A 22110-nucleotide genomic window follows, 5' to 3' on the forward strand; every position below is an offset into this window, starting at 1 on the left:
TTGTGTTTCCCCATCTCACCCCCAGAAAAACCTGGGAATGGCTCCTGAGTCACCCAGAAGAAAGGCCAGGAGACGAGGTGGTACCCAAAAACATCACAGTGAACACCACACTCAGCAAGAAACACCCGCGGCTGCTCCTGCGGCCAGGAGGGCCCCCCCGGGACCCCCCCGGGCTCGGCTCTGCCAAATGCCCCAGAAGAAAAATATTCCTCCCCCCGGGGAGGCAAAAACATCCCCCCCCTCGAGTCCCGGCCCAGGGCGTGGGTGGGAATCACCCCTTGGTCACAGCAGGTCCCCTCCATGTCCCCGCCACGTCCCCGCCACGCGCTGCTCCCCCATGGCCGGGGGGACGCTCCAGGGTCTCGCTGCGGCAGCACCGAGGAAATCCCAGCGGACTCCGGCTGTGCCAGGAAAGCTGGGCTGCTGCTCCACAGCCTCCTCCTTCCTCCGCCGGTCACAAATGTCCCCCCCGGGCGGGGTTAGGACGTGTCCTTCAGCTCGGGGCTGGGGGGCTGCGGAGGAGGCACCTCCGCTGAGGGCGACTGCATGTCCTGGGCACTGCCTGCCAGGAGAGACCAGGGGAGAGGTCATGGAATGGGATCAGAGCACGGAATCATGGAATCACCGAGGCTGGGAAAGAGCTCCAAGAGCATCGAGTCCAACCTGTGCCCGATGCCCACCTTGTCCCCAGCCCAGTGACCAGGCATTCCTTGGACACCTCCAGGGATGGGCACTACAAACCTCCCTGAGCAGTTCCAGTGCCTGACCCCCCTTTCCATGGAGAAATTTTCCCCAATATCCAACCTGGACCTCCCATGGCCACTCCCTCTCCTCCTGTCCCTGTTCCCTGGAGCACAGCCCGACCCCCCCGGCTGTCCCCTCCTGTCAGGGAGTTGTGCAGAGCCACAAGGGCCCCCCTGAGCCTCATTTTCTCCAGGCTGAGCCCCTTCCCAGCTCCCTCAGCCTCTCCTGGGGCTCCAGACCCTTCCCAGCTCTGTTCCCTTCCCTGGACACGCTCCAGCCCCTCAGTGTCCTGATCCCTAAGCACGGGATGAACCCCCTGTCCCTGCTCCCCCCCTTCCTCCTGCAGGAGGTCACCCACCTGCGCTCAGGGACATCTCGGCCAGTTTGAGGGGCAGGTCCGCGGGGCTGACGCCGGCGGGCGAGCCCAGGATGTCGGGCAGGGCATTGCGCCGGCCCGTCCTGCTGGAGGATGCGAAGTCCAGCACGGGTTCCACCTCGGTCATGCTAACCCTGCGGACAGATGTCCCCTCTGTCACCCCCGAGCTAAAGGGACCCGGCTCTGCTCCGGGCTGGCTGCTCTGGTGCCCTCTGCTCCCCCCTGCACCCCCTCTGCCCTCCCAAGGAGCAAAGGCAGGCCCACTCAGCCCTGGGACTCGCCACCACCACCCTGGCACCTTTGGGTGCTCTGATCTCCACTGCAGTGTGCAGGGAGGGGTTCCCGGGGGTCCCACCAGCAACCCCACCCCAGGCAGCCTTACCGGGCACCCTCCAGCCTGGCCTGGCACCGCTCCTGCCCTGTGCCCAGTGAGGGACACCACGGGGGACAGGGATCAGTCCTGGCTGGGTCCCCTCTGGCTCCGACCTGCAGCAGGCAGAGCAGGGGGTCACCAATGGGGCCGGGGGCAAGGGGGGTGAAAAGGGAGCAGGGAGTGAGTATGGGGTGGGGGATAACAGGGAGCTCCCCATGGGAACACCCACAGCACCCCCCACCCTGGGGACTGCTCTGAGCCTCGTCCATAGTGGGATGAGGGATGATGGATGATGGATGGATGATGGATGATGGATGATGGATGATGGATGGATGGATGGATGGATGGATGGATGGATGGATGATGGATGGATGGATGGATGATGGATGATGGATGGATGGATGATGGATGATGGATGGATGATGGATGGGTGGATGGATGGATGGATGGATGATGGATGGATGATGGATGGATGGATGGATGAGGGATGATGGATGGATGGATGATGGATGATGGATGGATGGATGGATGGATGGATGGATGGATGGGTGGATGGATGGATGATGGATGATGGATGGATGGATGATGGATGGATGGATGATGGATGGATGGATGGATGATGGATGATGGATGGATGGATGATGGATGATGGATGATGGATGGATGATGGATGGGTGGATGGATGGATGGGTGGATGGATGGATGATGGATGATGGCTGATGGATGGATGATGGATGATGGATGATGGATGATGGATGGATGATGGATGGATCAATGGATGGATGGATGGATGGATGGATCAATGAATGATGGATGATGGATGGATGATGGATGGATGATGTATGGGTGGATGGATGGATGATGGATGATGGATGATGGATGGGTGGATGGATGATGGGTGGATGGATGATGGACGGGGGTAGAGAGCAGGGATGGGGATGCAGAGGTGACAGGGAGGGAGGCTGAGCCAGCACCGCCAGTGCTATATGGAGTCCCCAGCTTGGAGACACCACCGTGTCCCTTGGAGAGTGGCTCTTGCTCAGCCGGGCAGGCAGCAGCAATGCTGGGGTGCCCTGGGTGGGTGGGGACTCTCCTGGGAAGCCGCTGGAATCGGGAAAATCCGACTGGCATGGAGCCATCCATGCTTGTGCTGCTGGGACCTTCTTGAGGTGTTTGCTCAGCTCCAGGTGAGGGACTCCAGGAAACACTTTGGGCTTTTGCCATGGAAGGTGGGAATGGCACAGGGGTGGCACAGGGGTGGCACAGGACCTGGCAGAGACAAGGTGCTGTCCACCCCCCACAGAGCACAGGGACCCCAAACCACCACCCCAGCAGCCCCGTCCCCTCCAGGCCAGATGTTGGTGGCATTGCTGGGACTGCTGTCCCCAAGCTGGTGGCAGTGGGGGTGTGAACTCACCGGTGTCCTGCTGGGAATCCCTGCTGGGAATCCCTGCTGGGAATCACTGGGAATCACTGGGAATTCCTGCTTGGAATCACTGCAGGGAGGACGAGCCGAGGTCCTTGGGCGCAGGCGCTGTGTGCACGGCAGGGGTGACCACGGCTGCAGGAAGGGGAGAAATAAATGATTAACCCGGGAGGTGATTAGTGATTAGTTAATTAGTGATCAGTGCTGGGGTGGCTGTGCCATGAGGGGCAGGACTCGGGTGCTGCTCCGGGGGGGAAACTGAGGCACAGGGCCGGGCTGGGGGTGACAAAGGCAGGGGTGGTGACAAAGGTTCCCCGTACACCTGCACGGCCATTGACCTCTGGAGCCACTCTCACTGCTCCTGCACAGGTGTGTGTATTGTCACATGAGTGTGTGAATTGTCACATGTGTGTGTGGTGTCACTTGTGTGTGTAGTGTGACACGTGTGTGCGAATTGTCGTGTGTGAATTGTCACATGTGTGTGCATTGTCACATGCGTGTGTGCATTGTCACACGTGTGTGACACAGCCTCTGGCTGGGCTGTTTCATGTGACTGTACAAGTGTGTGTATGTGTGACATTCCCTGTCACATGTGTGCCTGTGTGGCACTCGCTGACACTGTGTGCAGGTGTGACACTCCCTGTCACACGTCTGTGCATGTGTGGCGTTCCCTGTCACACGTGTGTGCCTGTGTGACACTGCCTGTCACTGTGTCTGCACTTGTGGCACTTCCTGGTTCCCAGTGCTGCAGCCGTGTCACCTCCTTGTCCCAGATTTTGTCCTCACCCCCGTCCTGCTCAAGGTCACATCCCTCCCCTGGCACCACCTGTGCCACAGCAGCACCTGGGGGAGCCCTGAGCCTGGCACAGGGACACGTGTGACATCCTGGGGGTGTCCCCCCCTTGTCCCCTGGCACTGTTTGGAAACACACACCGCTGTGTGACGGTGTGAGCACATGAGCAACACATTCCAGGGGTTCCATGGATTTTAGGGAGGAATCCTGCATGGAAAGGGCTCTCCAGGCCACCGAGTCACCAGTCCTGGGGGATTTAACAGCCAAGCCGTGGGGATGTGGCACCTGGGGACAGGGGCTGGTGGCTGAGGGAATGGTTGGGTTCTGATCTCAGTGGGTTCTTCCAGGCTAAAGGATTTTGTGATTCCCTGTGGATCCCTGATCCCATGTTCACACACACTCACACACAGATCCTCTGCACACCCAGCACAGCCAGAGCCCTGCAGGCCCGATCAAAGCTCCTTCCCAACAGCCCCAGAGGCTCCTGCTGCCTCCAGCGCTGGACAATGTGGAATTATCAACCTCCAGGACCTGCTGGTCACCCTGCTCTGGAAAGGCACACCGGGGATCAGGACCCTGCTGCTGGCTGGGGACCCAAACCCGGGGGTTGTCACAACCCTGAGCACTCCTGGGATGCAGCATCGCTGTCCCAGGAGCCCAGGGCTGTCCCTGCACCCCTGGGGACAATGTCCAAGCCACCAACACCTGCCCCACGCCACGACCTCCAGGTCCCACAGGCAGATCCAGCCCCAACAGGGCAAATCCCACTGGATAAACCTGGTGAGCAAGGATTTCCCCCTCTAAGCAGGAACAGTTTCTGTGGCTTAACGTGGACTCAGCCTAAAAAAGCTCCTGGAGTCACATGGAAGGTCCTTGGGGCCACTGGCTCCTGTTCTAATGCCCCTAATGGGATAGAGGAGGGAAGGGCAGAAATAAACCTTAATCCCTGCTGGAGATGGGCGGCAGGGAAGGTGCTGGGAGAGGTAGAAGGAGGAGATGGACAGGGATGTGTTCCTTGGGCAGGTTCCCTGGGATAGCAGAGCCCTGGAGGAAGGTGCTGAACAGGCAGAGAAAGGTGTGACCCACCTGGGGATGGAGCAAAGAAACCCAGGTCAGGGTCAAACACATCCATGGGCACATCCATGGATCCCCTCAGCATTGGCATGTGTGGTTATGTCTCCTCTAACAGCTTTGTGGGGTTACTGGGCATGGCAGGGACCCCAAGCTGCACGTGGAGCCCGAGCAGGGACCCCAAAATGCACCTGGAGTTGTTGGGGGTGGCAAGGATCCCAAACTGCACCTGGAGCCTGGGGACCACCACAGACACACCACAGCTTTGCCAAACACTTCCTCCCACCAGAGACAACAAACCAGGAATGCTCCAGGAATTTGGGACATGGGAGATGTTACAGGGATCTTGAGGATTCATTTAACCACAAGGATTTGCTTCTTCAGCTTCTGAGTTGTTAGTGGGTCATGAGCTCCTCTGGAAGGGGGTTTGGGGCATTTAATGCTCTTGGCTTTCTCTGTTTGGGGGATTCTTCCTGTTTAATTCAACATTTTATGGGATCTGTGCTGGGAATGCTGCAGCCTGGAACAAACTCTCCAAAATCCACCAGCAACGACTCAATGCTGATGAACACGATGAAAAATGGGAAGGGTTTAGCAAGATGAAACCGTAAAATTGAGTGAAATGGGAAGGTGAGACCTGCCCCAGGTCAGAGGGAACAGGAGCATCATCCAGAAAAATAAGCCAGGAGTCCACACGGGAGGGAAATCCAACAGGGCTGGGTTAACCAGAGCCTGACAGCCACCAGACAGCCCGAGCAGCCCCTGGAGCTGGGAACAGCAGATGGCAATAATTAAACACAGGATAAAATCTGGAGAGCCGGGAGCTCTCCCGGGGACGCAGCAGGTTCAGTGCCGTGGGTTCCTCTCCAGGGAAGTGGCTGCAGGCTGCTGGACCCCGGGGATGCTGAGCCAGGCTGTGTCACCTGCCCAGGGACAGCTCCAGGGGGATAAATATTGTCCTGAACTCCCCTCCTGGGAAAGGAGGAAAAGGCTGCAGGGATGTGGGCTGCTGCAGGAATATTGGATGTGGAGGTGCAGAACGACTTTTGGAACAGGTTTTGCTCCACATGAGGAAGTGTCTGCAGAGGATGATCCCTCCTGGCAGGGATGCAGCTTCCAGGACCCATTCCCGTGGGATGCTGGCACCTCCCTGCCTGCCCTTGGCAGCAGAACCTCTCCAACCATGGCGTGGCACTTTCATCCCTAAATCCCCAGGATTCCAGGGGGGCCAGGCAGGAATTCGGGCCAGCTCGGATCTTTCACCATTGGAGTGATGGTCTGGAGTGAAGCAGTGCAGGGATCCAAGTGAATCTGCATCCTGCTTGGAGCTCAGCAGGGTCTCTCACTGGATTTTCCCCAGTTTTCCTCTGGCTCTTTCCCAAAGCTCTGAGGAATTGTTCCAGTGGGATTTCTAAGCACAGGTGACACTGGCAGCTCCCCAAAGCTCTGGCCCAGCCTGAGAAGCTCCAGCACACCCCAGTGTTCCAAAGGCATTGGACAAGTGGCTCCCACTCCTTCCCCCTCCGTGGGGCAGCAGATCCCCCTCGTTGGGACAATGAACTTCCAGAGGAATTCCCATCAGCTTCTAAGCCCCTTCCTGCCTTGAGCGCTGACCTTCCTCCTACTCTTGCACACTCATCCTCACATCCAGACTGGTTTTCCCTCTTCTCCACCACTTGTGCTTGGATTGTCTCAGCCATGGCTTTGGGAAATGATGAAATGTCTCTTTGTCCCCTCCATCATCCTCACATCCCTTTCCCCTGCTCCCTGCCCGGTCCCCATCACTGCCCTGCAGATGGGCAGGACCAGCCTTAGGCTCAGTCCCACCCCTGCTCACACCCAAATCCTGAATTATTCCACCAAGACCTTTCCCTGGATCCCAGGGATCCTTTTAAAGATCAGCCTTCATCCTCTGCTTCCTTTTGCACAATTTAGGGTCTCAGTGCCCAGAGAAGCTGCCCCTGGATCCCTGGCAGTGCCCAAGGCCAGGCTGGACTTTGGGGCTGGGAGCACCTGGGACAGTGGGAGGTGCGGCAGGGGTGGCACTGGGTGGGATTTAAGGTCCTTTCCAACCAGGGATTCTATGACTTATTCTTTTAGTTGTGGTTTGATTTTTTTTTTTCCTCCAGCTGTAGGACTTGGAATTTTTATTTCCACACAAAACCTGAGCTGTGTCCCAGCTAATTCCGGCCTAGGCTGAGCATAAACCCTTCCCTTCATGGGCTAAACTGGGCCTGTGGGATACTGGGACCTAAATTCCTGTTCAAGGCAAGGAGAAGGAAGGGCTCTGAAATGGGACACTGGTAATCTCCATTCCCTGTAATTCCCGGCTTCCAGCAGGGAGATGTGCACGGGAGGTGGGGTTTGCTGCTGACATCCACAGAATGGAGCTGCCGGCAGAAGCAGAGGCTCTGTTATTTCTCAGTCAGTCAGGGGGATGATGGCAGAGTTCAGCTGTGCTTAATATCCCACAAAACCTAGGAAAAATCCTAAAATCCAACCCAAATCTGTCCAGAAAGGATTTCAGGCTGTTTGTATAAACTGTCCCTTCGGTTTTTAAACGTTTGAAATACAAACCAGAGCAAGTCCTGCTCCCGTGTGGGAGTGGATCTGTCTCTTGTGCTCCTGAAATCCCAATCCTAAGTTTCCCTGAGCAAACCCAAATTCTGTCAACCCAAACCCAGGTGCTTCCAGACCTGGGGGTGCTCACACCACGTCCCACATCAGGGCTTGGCATCCCCCAGGGCAGTGACCCCAGAGAAAATCCCCTCTGGATCCCTCAGCCCTGGATTGGGCCAGGGAAAAAGAGCTCCAGAGGACTCAGCAGTTTAATCCTGGCACAACCCTGCTGAGCTCAGCATCTCCTACAAGTCCACACCAGGATAAAATCGAGGCGTTTTTCCTCTGGGAGCAGCGCTCGGGGCATCCTGGAGAGATGCTGAAAGCACCGGGCAAACCTGGATGTGTGATTCCCTCTGGGCCACCTGGATTCCAGCCCTGGACAAGCCTGAGTTACTCTAATTAGAAAACAAAGCACCAAATGCTTAGTGAGGATGTGGGCTGACACTGCAGGGCTTCATCCTGCATCCCAAACCTCCAGGAGAGTGCATGGAAAACCTGGAGAGCCTCAGCTGTGCTGCCCACGGTGCCCAGAGAGGGAATGGCCAAATCCCAGCTCCTTTTCCCCATCCTCTGAGGCTCCCAGCCCAGTACACATCACTGCTTCCCACCCCTCCTGCTCTCCCCTGGGATCCCAGCTCTCCCCTGGGGGATGTTTTCATCACTTTGTGCTCATAACGAGGATTTCTGGCTTTTCCCATCGCACGGAGCAGGGTTTCCGGAGGCTGGGAGGGGCGAGGTCCCTCTGCCAGGAGGCACTCAGGGCTCTGGGAATGCTGCTGCTGGCAGGGATGGAGCTGTTTGGCAGGAGGGCATCCCTGAGGAAGGGATCAGCTCCCTGGCCAGGCTCTGATCCGTGTGCTGGGTAAAGCACGGGACTGGAGCAGCTCGGGGACAGCAGGAAGGTCCCCTCTGCAGCACCAGGGATATGAAAAGCACCCACGAACCACCAGCAGCACTCCAGCCACGGCTATTCCCTGTGGGAACGTGGCAAATCCCAAGGGCTGGCAGTGCCTTCATTCCCAGTGCCAGGGGGCAGCTCAGGGATCCAACTTGGCACCAGCAGGGAGAGACCCTCACCCCACATTGGTTTGGGTGGGGATGGGGATCATTCCCGCAGGAGCAGCTCCCTGGATCCCACCCATTCCCTGCCAAGCAGGAAGGATTCCACCCCATCCCAAGGAGGAATGGAAGCTGCTCCAGCCACTCCCAGGTGCCCACCAGCCTGTAGGCTGTGACCTATTCCAGAGCTATTCCTATTCCATCCTCCACCCCCATCAGTTAATTCCCTTTAATTAACTGATTAAAGGTAATCAGCTGGAGTGCTGGGAGGAGCACAGGAATTCCTCCTGGGGAGTTTGGCTGCCCCTTAGGGACCTACAAAGGGTGAGCCTCCCTTCCCCACATCCCTCAGTCCCATCGGCTGCATCCGGGTCCTTTTTGAGTCCAAGGGGGAAACACAGCGGCCCCTTTGGCATAAGAGGGACGAGAGCCACCCCCAGCCCCATGGAGATGGACCTGGCACCTGGATAACCCAGCCCCACTCTGGGGAAAGGAGTGCCACATCTCCGTGGGGAAGGAAGGGATCTAATGAGGATAATTAGGGTGATTGAGCCCTGGGTAATGGAGCTCCCAGCAGAACCCTCAGTTCCCTGCTCTGACACACCACAAACTGTAATTTTGCATAATAAAACCAGGTAATTTTGCATAATAAACGTGTCACCCACATCCACGGCAGTTCCATTCCTCACCGGGTTCAGGTTCTCTCCTTCCCAAATGGTTTTCAACCTCTGCTCCAGCCTGAGCATCCCGGGTGGAGTTGACGGACACGATCTGGGATGGGGATGGGGACACCCTCGGTTTGGGGACACCCTCGGTTTGGGGACAGCGTTGTTTCTCCCGGCTGTGGAGCTGTGGATGGCACAGGGATTGGTGCCAGGGGAACCCCAGGGAGCTGTGCTGAGGGCTGTGGGCTGTCACAGGGTGCCAGCTGGGTGCCACCAAGCACATCCCAGGCTGTGCCATGGGCTGGGTGACATCGGAGCTCGTGCACCACGGGAGCCTCATGTCCCTACACGAGCTCCTTCTCCTTCATCTGCCACTGGTGGCACCTGGAGAGGACCCTGATCCAGGAGGAGCTCCCAGCCCTGCCAGAGCACCGGGATAAGTGCAGGCACCCAGAATTCCGGGAGCAGAGGCAGCTGAACCTTCCCGGGAAGCTCTGGCTCCCTGGGGAGCCCTGGGCATGTGCTTCCCCCAGGCCCTGGATGCCGGTGGATCCTCTCCTTCCCACTGCAGCTCAGCCAAGGGGGGAGGTGGAAAACTTCCAGGATAAATCCAGCTTTGAGGCAGCAACCCCCACCCAGTGGTGAGGCTTTGCACGAAGGTGATCCAGATGTTTCCCTGCCTTCCCTGCACCGAGGATGGGAGCACTGTCAGGATTCTCCAGCTGTCACCACCACCCTGTGACAAAAGCCCCAGCCCCTGGGAAGCTGGCAGGGAAGGGACCAAAAGCCAAGGAGGGAAGAAATCCATGCAGGCGCTCTGGGATCAGAGGCAGAGCTGGAAATCCGTGATGGAGCAGAGCCGGATCCAACACCCAGGGCTGAGGCAGGAGCTGGAATCGCCTGTTCCAGGAGCCAAGGGCAGAGCAGGGCCATGGTCCCCATCCTGCTCATGGTGCCAGGACCCCCAGGGTCTGGAGTACTCAGCCAGAGCTCCTCCAGCTGCCCCAGGAGCTGAGCCCCAAGGTCTCCTCCTACAACCAAACCCCCAGAGCCTCCCCCAGAGCACCCCCACTCTGCCTCCCAGTGTCCCAGTCCCGGGAGAAATGTTGGGATTCCCTTAATTTAAAGAAGTGAGAAACTGGCTGTGCCACCACCTCCCTCCTTCCCAACCGCCTGCTTTTTGGGGAAGATGGTGCTGAGCAGGGGAAGGGTGGGGACAGGGGGAGAGTGGCAGGGCTGTGTCCGTTTGTGACAGCAAGGACTGAGGTGTCCCTTGGTGGACACCCCAAGGTCATGGGCTGGGAGCATTTGGGGTGAGCACAGGACATGCTGCCTCTGTCACCTCCTCAGTGGCACTGCCATCCAGCCAGGGGACAGCAGCCAGCTCCGGGGACCAAAGGGACCCGATCCAAGCATCTGCAGGGGCAATCTGCCAAAATGATGCCCCGAAGGCAGGGAGGAGGGGCAGTCCCTGGGGAAAGCCCTTTCCTCCCGGGAGGAAGCACCACAGGAGAGTGTCCCCAGCATGGTGGGGGTGCTCAGCCCTGGAGGGACTCTCTGTGCCTGGGGACCCCCGCAGCTCCCCGGGCCCAAATCGGCTGGGAAGCTCCAATCAGGGAAGCTGAAGGCTGGAGCTGGGGGTGGGGATAGAAGAGCCGTGATAGCTGAGGAGGACAGGGCAGGGGGAAAGGTGGAGGGGGCAGCGGTGACCCAGGACAAGCAGGGCGTGGGTGCCAGGGTGTGAAAGAGGTGCCGCCGTGGGGGGTGATCTGAAGTGCCCACCCTGAGACAGACGAGCCTTGCTCGGTGCCTCAGCACTGCTCCCCCAAATTCTCCCCGGAGCCCCCTGGCCCCGGGGCGGTGGGCACGGATGCCCCAAGCCTTCGAGAGACACCCCACCGCAGCTGCTGCAAACTTCCATCCCCCCCAAAACCCATCTGTCCCCGAGGCCACCACCATCCTCTGCCCCTCCGGCCTCTCCACCTTCCCAGGGAGGTGCCCAGGGTGGGCATCTCCTTCCCGGGGTGGGCACCCAGCCCCCGGGGTGGGCGCCTGGTCCTTCGCCCCGATGAGCCCAGGGCACCCTCCGCGGTGGCCCAGGGCCTCGGTGCCACCACGTCACCTGCACCCAGCAGCCACCAGCCGCTCACCTGGTGCCAGCGGCGATCCCGGTGCCGGTGCCGAGGCCGGCGGCGATGGTGACACCGAAGGTGATGCTGCTGCCGGGGCTGATGCTGCTGCCGGTGCTGCTGCCGGTGCCGGCGGTGATGGGGATGTCGGTGCCGGTGTTGATGCCGATTCCTGTGTCAGTGCCGGTGCCGATGGTGATGCCCGTGCCCGTGCCAGCCCGTGCCAGCTGCCGGTGGAAGGATGCTCCGCGCTCGGCAGGAGCCGCGGGGAAGCCTCCGGCTCCAGGCGGCCCTGGGGCACCCGGGGCCGAGCCGCCGCCGCCGCCGCCCGCCCAGCGCTGCCGCTCCCGCCCGGCCCGGCCCCCGCTCGGCGCGGGGGGGACCCAGCGCCGGCCCCGCCCGCCGCCCCCCCCTCCCCCCGCCGCCGGGGCCGCCCCTCGGCTCCCCCCGGGCTGCTGTGTCCCCGCGTCCCCCCGCGCTGGCACAAGGGGAGGGCTGTGACATCCCCCCGGGTCCCATCTCCCCCCAAGCTCCGTGTGACTCTGCCCCGCTGGGACCCCCCCCAGCCCGGGCGGGGGGCTCACAGCCCGCCGTGGCCACCAGCCCTGCTCAGGGAAATGGGTGATTTTCCCTCACATCTCCTCTTGATTCGGCTCCCCGGCTGCAGAGTCCCACGGCCCCCACCTTGGGGTGGGGGGGATTGAGGGGGTCCGCTCGCCCACCAGGACAATTTGACCCCAACCCACACAGCTCCATTTAGTGCAGCCAAAATCAATGACAGGCTCCGAATCTTTGGGGGAGAAAAAAAGAATTACAAAATCTGTGGCTGCACCCGTGTGGCATGTGGTGGATGGGGGAGGGGGCGGGGGGCTGGGAGACCCTGAATGCGGCTGGTGGCAAATCCAGCGGATCACGGCGCAGCCCCGCGCTGTGCCCTGCTCGGGGACTGTCCCCGCTGGAGAGACCATGGGCACAGCCTGGGCGCGGAGCAGATGCCACCAGCTGCTCCTGGCCTGACACGGGTGTCACCTTGAGGGGAGGGACACGGCCAATGCCGAGGGTGTGAGATGGGGGCTCTCACCCCCACCCCTGAACTGGTGAGGGCAGCGACTTGGGGGAGGCAGAGCGGGAATTTAAATCGACCGGAATTGCACCCAGGAGCAGTTACCACCTCCCAACGCTTCCATCGGCATCCCTGCAACTGGGAAACCGTGTGGGGTTGGTGGGCTTGGTGGGCGGCTCCAAAATGCCCATCCTGGCCCTGAAGGTGGCTGTCCCCAGGGCTGGGGGAGCGGGGTGTGCTTTGGGAGGGACCCCGAGGGTGACGGGGCCGCTGCTCCCAGCAGGAGCGGGGCTGGGGGCGCGTTCCCAAATTCCGGGCTCTGGCCAAGCTCCTCTCCCCACTGACGGCGAGGGGCGATGCTCAGCACCTGCAGCGAGGTGTCCCTCCCGTCCCTTCCCCTGCAACCCGTGGGCCACGGGGACACCCCGGTGCTGCTGACCCGGCACGGGCGACGCTTTCCCTGAACCCGGCGGCCACCAACAAGACAGTCCCGGCTGCGCCAGGGGACAGGGCCACGGGCCAGCGGCGACACCAGGACACGGGCGGTGCTCGTGTCCGGTACCCCCGTAGCCCAAAGCCCCGGGAGCCGGGGGAGGGCCGCGGGGCCGCTGCTCGTGGTGACGGGCGAGCGGCAGCTCCTGCGCGGCCGGCGGGGAGCGGAGCCTTCGCCAGCCGCTATTTTTAGCTGCTCACGCTCCGCTTTCTCCTTGACTGTCTCCTCTCGCCACAGCAGTCTCGGGCCGAGCAGCGGCGATGTTTATCCTGCCTGGCACCCGATCGGATGTGACACTGCTGTCGCGGGCCGAGGGGACGGCTGGGAGCGAGGGAGGGGATGCTGTGGGCATGGCAAGGGACAGGAGGAGAGCCCGCTGTGATTCGGAGCACCTTGGAGAGTTCTCCCTTTCTGCAGCTCCCGAGTGGCCCCGGGGGATGCTCTGCCCTGGGACAGCTGAAGGGCGGCCACACCACATCCCCATTTCCCATTTCCCACATCCCTATTTCCTCCAAGGCTGAACAATTCCCAGTGTGATCCTTTGGGAATGGCTGCGCTGGGGGAGCTGGGGAAACTGAGGCACACCAGAGGTGTGTGAGTCCCTCCATATCCTGCCAGTGCAGTGCTGACACGGAATAACCTCTCCCAGCCCGCCTGCATCCAGGGCATGCTGAGCATCAGCAGCCCAGAGCTCCCACACTCTCAGGTACAAACCCCACGGATTCAGGACAGCAGCTGGGAAGGGGAAAATTATTCCAAAATTATTCCTTGCTCAGGCAGCTCCCGCTGGGAGCTGGTCCAGGTAGGGCCGTGGTGCCTGGTGCTGCACCCGCGTGGGGGCAAAGGCTGCTCTGCTCCTCCTCTGCTCTTTCACCAGCTCCTCTGGGGCTTTGCAGATCTTGGTATCCTTTTCCCAGGATACTCCCAGCAGGACAAGCTTCCCTGCTGATGGGGTGGGGGGGGGGTGGGGGGGTGTCTAAAATACATCGCTTGTGCCCTCCCGAGCTTCGGGAGAGTCCCTGATTGATCCATCAGGGATGTGAAGCCAGCGAGGATGGGCTCAGACTGCTCCCAGCTCTGCCACCTGGCTCTAAATCCTGTTTTCCCCTAGAAACCCAGGGTCCAGAACTGGGAGAAGATGGGTCTGGAGGAGTCTGTTCTCCTGCTGTTCTATCCCCCTGGGCAGGAGGGTCAATGAACCCCAGTGACCCTCGGGCTGCTGCAGGTGCAGGGCAGCTCCCGGCGTGGAGGCAGCAGAGAGGGAGCAGAGCTGTTTTCCACCGCCCTGCCCAGCACTGCGGGCTCTTATCTGGGCTAAAAGTCACTGCTGGGGGAGAGCAACCCTTTGCTGTTCCTCTTTTAGACACATCTTCCCGATTTCCAGCCCGGCTAAGCCCCTGCTCGCCCGCTGGGGACACAGGTGACGCTCAGGGAAGGTTATTCCTGAGCCCAGGGGCTGCGTCAGTCCCTCGGTTAAGGCGCTATTTCGGGACATGGGTCACAGGGTTTGGGGACCTGCAGGTTGCTCCCTGGCTGGAGGCTGGGACTTTCCATGAGCTCCAGCAGGACACGGCCTCGAGGCCGCCCCTGGAGTGATGGAGGTGTCTCCTGAGCGATGGATGTGCAGGAAACGCGCTCAGCCCTCGGGGAAAACCTCCCTGCCTGTGAGATTTCAGGGGCCAAAGGCAGCGAGAGCATTTGCTTGCCTGGAGGATTTCAAAGCAGAGGGAAAATGCCAGCAAAGAGCTCCCAGGGAGAAGATTTGTCACCAGGCAGGCTGGAGCGTCACACTGAGCCGAGAGTCTGGACATGTCGGTGCTGCAGCAGTGCCCTTCCCAGGCACCCTCCGTGCTCCAGGACTCTGCCATCTGGATCCCAGTGTGCTGCTCCGCCCTGCCCTTCGCAGGCCACAAGGATTCTGCAGCTCCATCTGCCCCCAGGACATCGGGGAGCTTTTGGAGATCTTCCCCCCGCGGCGTGTGCACAGCCCAGAGCATCCTGCCCCGGTGGGGGACAGCACACAAGCTGCTTTTCCTGTTCCTATTCCCTAATTTAAGCCGTCAGGGCAGCTGGAATATCTGCAGTGAGTTGCACAGGTCTTTGCAACTCGTCTGCAGCCTCGCTGTCCCCGGCAGAATGGAAAATTTCAACCAAAAGAATGATTTGTGGCTGTTTTTGCAGCAGCAGAAGCTCCTTCCTGACCCAAAGGTGAGGCGGATCCTGCAGCCAGATGCAATCCCAGCCAGAGGCTCATCCTGCTGCCAGTTCATCACAGGAGCTGGGGAAAAAAAGGGGACTGAATGACTCAAAGTGCCTCTCTCGGGGCTCAGCCGCCAAAATATTCATCCCCTGCCCCAGTGGACCAGCAGAACACGCAAATTATTTCTGTGAATTAGTTCAGGAAACCACCTTGCCTGTACATGGGCTCTGATATTGGCTGAAATCCCACATTTCTGGGCAGCAGCCTGGGTTGTACAGGCAGGAGTGAGCCCAGGCAAGGTCAGGACAGCTCAGAGCAGCACAGGAGGGCTTGGGAAGAGCTGGAATGGGGTGGGAAGAACTGGGATGTGGCAGGATTTGCCCAGTTCTTGCTTTAAGGGGCCAGATCAGGGCAGCGAGGGGAGCGCTGGGAGGAAAGGTGTGCTGGAGTTAACCGAGCAGAAAGGCAGCATCCCAAAAAAATGTGTTCATGGGCAAAAAAAGAAGCGCTCAAATCTATTCTTCATGCTCCAGTAACTTCCTGGATGGGGATGTGGAGCCTCACAAACACCTCCCAGTTCAGGAGAGAGCCTTGTCCCTCCTGCCTGCCACTGTCCCCTGTGCACAGAGGGGGACACCCGCCCCAAAACTCGGGGATTTCACCAAACCCACCAGATTCCAACCCCTCACTGCCCAGCTGAGCGCAGAGATGCCCCAAACCAGCCCGAAAATTGGGAAAGCTGCAGGTGGGTGGACAGGGAGTGGCCAGGGCCCGGTGGCACCAGAGATGCGGGCACCGCCTGCAGCCCTGCCCGCCCGCACCTCCCGCAGCCACGGGGATTTGTGCAAAGCTCCCAGCGCCCGGGCTGGGCTTTTTTTATCCCTGGCTGCTCTTACGTTGACATTCTTAGCTGTGCCACTGGCTCCAGCGCTGCTCGCTAACCCCTTTTACAGGCGGCTAAATATAGCCCAGGCAGCCAAGCAAAATCTGCTCGGCACGGCCACGTGGGGCTCGGCAGCGCCGCCGCAGCCACGCCGGCCCGGGGGGGCTGCCAGCACCGGGGGGACACCGCCAGCTCCCGCTGGTGGCATCTGTCACCCCGCCGTGCCACCAGCGCTGCCGCTGCTGCTCCCGGCGGGTCCCAATCCTGGCCTTGGAGCGCCGGTTCTGCTCCCACCCCGAGGTTTTCTGGGGTTCGGCCACCCATCTGGAACATCTGGAGTGTGTTAGGATCCCCGATCCTGGAAACACGCGCTGGAAAAGCCCGGCTGGCTGCTGTGCCTGACAAAGAACAGCCGAGCGGCTGCGGGAGCCCATGGGTGCAGGCAGCAAAGCCAAAATCCGTGCAGGGCTCCTCTGCACCCCACAGAGGCTCTGCAAAGTGGGGACGGGACTCGGGGATGGGCTGGGCTCGGCTCCTGCCTCTCCTGTCAGACGGAGATTTCTGCTAGATCCATGAACTCATTAAACAGACACTGATCTAATTGTCTCCATGCCACCACTTGTGTTTTATTTATTTATTTTTTCTCTTTTTGGTTTTAACTGGCAAGAACGAGGTGAAAGGCCGACCAGGGAAGTCTAATTGGATCTCCATAGCTCATTAGCCGTTCTTCAAGAGGGAGAATCGTTAAAGCTGCAAATGAAGAGGCTCGAAAGCCTCACGCAGTGCCTTGGGCAGCTCTCTCAAATTTGCCTTGCCCGGGGCATTGCCCCTGGCTCCTGTGCATCCAACTGGCACTGGAGATGTCCTGACAACCAGGGCACATGGGGAGTGCCTGGGGGGGCTCAGGGGGACTCGTGAGGGAGTTTGGAGGAAGGCTCCAAACTTTGTGTTGACTTTGGGTGTCCTTGGGTGGCTTTGGGTGGCATTGAGTGGCTTTGGGTGACATTGGGTGGCTTTGGGTGGCGTTGGGTGATGTTGGGTGGCTTTGGACACCTGGAAAAAAAATTGTGGGGCTCAGGTCTTGAGGATCCAAGCGGGATCAGGCAGAAGAGAAGGGAAGAACCAGCTCCTCCTGCCAAGGTGGGCCAAGGACACCTTCAGAGCTCACCCTGCTGCTTCCTCCTGCAGGCTCCCTACCCCACCACCTCAGGAACTCAGATCCTTGGGGAAGAAATTCAGCTCACGGTGGAGTAACTCCCCAAATTTTCCACCCCATGAGAGACCCAGTGGCTGTGACAGCACAGAATCTCTGCTGTGACACCGCCATCCATCACCAGGCAGGTGTCTGGGCACCACCAGGAGAAAGACAAACAGCATCTGTCCAAGCTCAACAGGGAAACACTGCAGGTTTCCCAGCCTGTCCCTGTGTCTGGGAGCCCAAACCAGGATTCAAGGACAGAATTTCCAGCCCTTCATCCTCCTGGATAGGAGAAGCTGTGGGGAGGAGGCCCCAGTACGATGACAAGGGACAGGTTTAGTGATGGCCCCTCAGCCTCTGTGTCACCCCAGTGGCCTTAAGACATCTTAAACTGGCAAAAGATTCTTGAAGAGGGTCCCAGTTTCTCAGTGAGTTTCTCAGAAGCAATGCCAGAGGGTGGGAAGGCTGTCAGGAAGCTCAGAGAGTTTTCTGGGGCTCCATCAGGCTCCTGGGCTGGGCAGCTCTCAGGAACGATGCCCCAGGGAATGGGCACGGCCCCGAGGCTGCCAGAGCTCCAGGAGCGTTTGGACAGCGCTCCAGGGATGGACAGGGGGGATTGTTGGGGGGTCTGGGCAGGGCCAGGGATTGGGATTGATGATCCTCGTGGGTCAGGATAATCGGTTATCCATGATTCTGGGATTTGAGATGTTCTGGGCTGGAAAGACAGGATGGTCCTTATGAATGAAAGGGAAAGTAAAGGAGCTCAGGCACAGAAGGCTCTGCAGATTCCTGCAATGTTCCCCCTGAAAATCATCCCTCTCATTTCCCCTGGCTCTGAATCCTGGCTCCTGTGACCCTGAACACCCTGACTGGCTGTAATTAAAGGCCAAGCAATTGACTGTTGCTCCTGTGTCTGTGTTTATTACAGAGGAGCTTAGTGAAAACTAATTCCCCACGTGCCTCAGAGGCATCCTCAGACCAGGGGTGCTTCCATCCCAGCCCTTCTGCACTCATCCTTCCCACCCCAGCCTGGCTCTGCTCCTGTCCCCATTCTCATCTGGGGGCTTCAGACCCCGAGGGAGGCAGCAGAGCTGAGCAAAGACACTTTGGTGGCTCCATCCCTGCCCCTCCATTGCAGCACAGGGTGGGTTGGGGACCCCCAACCCCCAATGCTGGATGTGCCTGATTGCAGCTGGGGGCTGAGGGGAAGGGTCCTGTGTGCCCTAAATCCTAATCCAGGAGCCCCCAGGATGCCAAGGTGGGACAACCCCAGAGACCAGGGCTTTGTCAACCCCAAACTCATCCCCCCAAAATTGTTCCTTGTGCCACGGCTGCATTCCCCTGTCTCAACAATGCTCTGGAGAGCACTGCTGGCTTTAGCTGCTTTTCCAAATGCAGACCCAATTATTAATTATTATTAATTACTCTAATGTAGGTTTATCCATGACTAGCAGGGCTCGGGAGCAGCAGGATTCCTGCTGGCTGCACCCACAGCTAAGCTGGTATTGTCCCAGATACAGTCACATGAGAGCGTTTGTTTTCCTGGGCATCCCTGGCACGCTGCTCCTGGCTCTGCTCCTCCCAGCCCTATAATCCCCCCACGGGGGCAGAAATGGGGCCCTGAGCCCTAAGGAACCATAGTTGAGGTTTTGGGTGCCTTGAGCCCTAATGAATCACACCAGGATAAAGATGCTTGGGTGTGGACACACACATTTAGAGAGCTAGGGAACTACAGCTTGGAAATTCTTTTCAGGTTTGGATTTCTTTTGACTTTCAGCTCCATTCCCAGGCTGACAAGCTGACTGCAGCTTCAGTTAGGGAGGAGTCTCCCAGGGTGACAACATGGTGACAAACAGAGTGGAATTCATCACCAACATTAACCCCTGGTGTCTTTCCCGTGGGACACATCCTGAGGTGCTGTCCCAAGGATGTTTTTCCCAATTGTCCAATGAGCTCCTGTCCTGTCCTGGCTGCACTAACACACTTTAAATCTGGGCTGTCTGTACAATAAATTGTCCTTTTTTCCCCAAGAGCTCCGTGTGTGTTGCTGTCCTTTCTCTCTCTTTGCACTGCAGTGACCACACCTGTGGGGATGCAGGAGAAGAAGCAGAGGGGAGGCAGAGGGAAAAAAAAACCCATAAAAACAAAGTGTTTTCTTGGGATACAGGGATGGTCCCAGCAGTGGGACACGGGCTGGCATGGCTGGAGGCAGCCCCGTGTCCCTGAGCTCTGGTGACATCGCGTCCCCTGTGTGCAGGGTGAGGTGAAACCGGCCTGTCCGGGGCCTGCAGGGCTCTGTCACTTGTGACACCGCTGTCACAAGGCTGGCACAGCGCTGGGTCCCGCCCGGCCCGGGACAGCCCTCGCTGCCCGCAGCCCCTCCCGGGGGCTGATGCTGGCGGTGGTGGCAGTAGGGTGGGGACCCTCTCCCTGCTGGCAGCCGTGATGTCCCCTGGCTCCCCGGGAGCGGCAGGGACGGAGCCCGGTGTCCGTCCCCGATGTCCGGCGGCGCTTCACTCCGCCACTGCCATCTGGTGGCATCGACAAAGGGACCAGGGGACAGTGACGGGGGCGGGACTGGTCCCTCCAGGGTGCATGGAAGCATTCCTGCTCCTGCCGTGCCATGTGCTTGCGAGGACAGCAGGAGCGAGGGGACAAACACCTGCCCGGCCGGTTTGTCCTTCCCGAGACGACAGGGACTGAAGGACATTCCCAGGGCTCTGACACCCAGCCAGGAGGGGACGGGAGCTGCCAGACCCCCCGGCCCCTCCCGGGGGCTGTGTCAGAGCCAGCCCATCGTGTCCCGGGGCCGCGGGGCGCTGCCAGACCCGTGCCCGGGCCAGGATGTCCCCGCACACGCCCCAGCGCCTCCGGAAAGGAGAAACCTGAGACCAGCTGAGATCAGAGCGCAGTTTTTGGGTGCTGACCTCTCCTGCTGCAGGGCCCTGCCAGCAGATTTTGGGAGCCCACAGAGGCTCAGACAAACCTCTATTAATTTGTACCAACTGCTGATCAGGGGCCAAATCCAGGAGCTTTACCTCTGGAGCCAGAAGTGTGACACCCTCATCTTCCTCAAGGACACAGGGGACACGTGGCCCCAGCCCTGTGCCCCCAAGTCTGCTGCTGACACATAGTCATGTACTTTCTCGTCTGTCTAAATTTAGGGTCTGGAAGTGGGCTGGCACCTCCCGGTTTATCCCAGCCCTGAATTATGCATGGCAGAGCACTCACTGCCCTGGGAGGTCATGCCAGGCTCTGTCGGGCAGGAAGAGCAGGAAAAGCAGGAAAAGCCAGCTCTGTGTCACCCTCAGCCCCCTGAGCCGGGGTCTGGCCCTGCAGGGGAGTGGATTCAGGACCCTGGTGGGTCTGCTGGGAGGGTTGGGAATGTTGGAGCTGGAAGGTGTGATGTCAAATCCAGCAATAAGGGCTCCTGCAGGAGAAAAAGGCAAGATTAGGTAAAACCCGGGTCCATTGCTCAGTGAGGTGCCACGGGAAATGGGTGAGGCAGAGAAAAGGAATTCCAGAGAATCCAGAGATCCCGTGGGGAAAGGCTGCACCAAGGAAGACAAATCCTCGATGGGAGAGGATTCAGATCAGGGCATACTTCAGCAAACTGGGCACATTTTAGTCCTGCTGGGATGTCCCGAGTGGTGAGGGCGGGACTGGTGGCATTGTGAGGCCCCTCTCCACAACCTTTCACTGATGGTGGGGATGGAGAGAAGAGTCTGGAAGGCTGGACGAAACCAAATGTCACTTCTACCTTCCAGAAGGGCAGGGAGGACCCAGGGAACTGTGGATACAGCAGCCTCACCTCAGTCCCTGGGGAGGTGATGGAGGAGCTAATCCTGGGAAGCATTTCCAGGCACATTAAGGATGACAGATCAGAGGAAGCCAAGCTCAGCCAACCCGATAAACTTCTCCAGTGACAGCAGTGGCTGGGTAGAGCAGTGGGTGTTTCTGTGCATTAGTGAGATCCCCCAAAGCTCTATGCAGGCCCATCAGCCCCAGCCTCTCAGCCTTTCCCTATACACGGGATACCCCAGACCCTTCATTACCTTCGTGGTCTTTGCTGGAGTCTCTCCAGCCTGCCCACACCTCTCTTGCTCTGGAGAGCCCAGAACTGGACACAGCAATCCAGGGTGGCCTCACCAGTGCTGATCATGGGATCCCCTCCCTCGAGCTGATGCAGCCCAGGACACCTCTCACCTCCTGCAGCAGGGACACGCTGCTGCCTCGTGTTCCCCCTGGTGCCCAGCAGCACCTCAGGGCCTTTCCCAGAGCTGTTTTCAGCTGAGTGGCCATCACCACATATTGGAGTCTGGCATTCGTCTCCCTGGGACAAAAACTTTGCCTTTTCACCTTGTTGAACTTCCCGAGACTCCACTCAGCGTCTCAGGGCCTGAAGGGGCTCCAGGAGAGCTGGAGAGGGACTGGGGACAAGGCATGGAGGGACAGCACACAGGGAATGGCTTCCAGTGCCAGAGGGCAGGGCTGGATGGGATCTGGGGAAGGAATTGTTCCCTGGCAGGGTGGGCAGGGGCTGCCATGGAATTGCCAGAGCAGCTGTGGCTGCCCCTGGATCCCTGGCAGTGCCCAAGGCCAGGCTGGACATTGGGGCTGGGAGCACCTGGGACAGTGGGAAGTATCCTTGCCATGGCAGGGCTGGGATGGGATTTCAGGTCCCTTCCATCCCAAACCCCATGACCCCTTCCCGCCGGGGGAGCCCCAGACAGGCCTCCTGGCCATCCCCATCCATGACGATGTCCCAGAGCCCCCATCCCGGCTCGTCCCCATGGTGTGGGTGGGATCCCCTCGGCGGTAACAGGGGGAGATGGAGGAGGATGAAAGGGAGAGGGAGGGGGAATGAGCATGGACGAGCCACGGAGAGACTCCCCTGCGATCGAGAGGAGCCTGGACCCTCCCTCGCTCTCCCCTCCGCCGCCGTAGGGCCCGCCCGCGGGAGGCGCGGCAGCAGCGGCCGCCCCGAGCTCTCCGGGCCGGGCGGGGCCAGGGAG

At 59.7% G+C, this 22110-nt stretch overlaps 1 protein-coding gene across 1 annotated transcript; it reads right to left on the minus strand.

Annotated features, from left to right (window-relative positions):
- Window positions 1-78: 78 nt before the first annotated feature.
- LOC106859990 (cAMP-dependent protein kinase inhibitor beta-like) lies at window positions 79-11402 on the minus strand. Its single transcript, XM_088178367.1, has 5 exons — window positions 11280-11402; window positions 2911-3054; window positions 1503-1606; window positions 1103-1254; window positions 79-562 (listed from the first exon to the last, which is right to left on the minus strand). The coding sequence occupies exons 4-5, from the start codon at window positions 1245-1247 to the stop codon at window positions 480-482; spliced, it is 228 nt and encodes a 75-aa protein (XP_088034493.1). The 5' UTR covers window positions 1248-1254; window positions 1503-1606; window positions 2911-3054; window positions 11280-11402; the 3' UTR covers window positions 79-479.
- Between the last annotated feature and the right edge of the window lie 10708 nt (window positions 11403-22110).

This window comes from Sturnus vulgaris, chromosome 24, assembly GCF_052056855.1.
Source record: "Sturnus vulgaris isolate bStuVul1 chromosome 24, bStuVul1.hap1, whole genome shotgun sequence".
NCBI classification, from domain to species: domain Eukaryota; kingdom Metazoa; phylum Chordata; class Aves; order Passeriformes; family Sturnidae; genus Sturnus; species Sturnus vulgaris.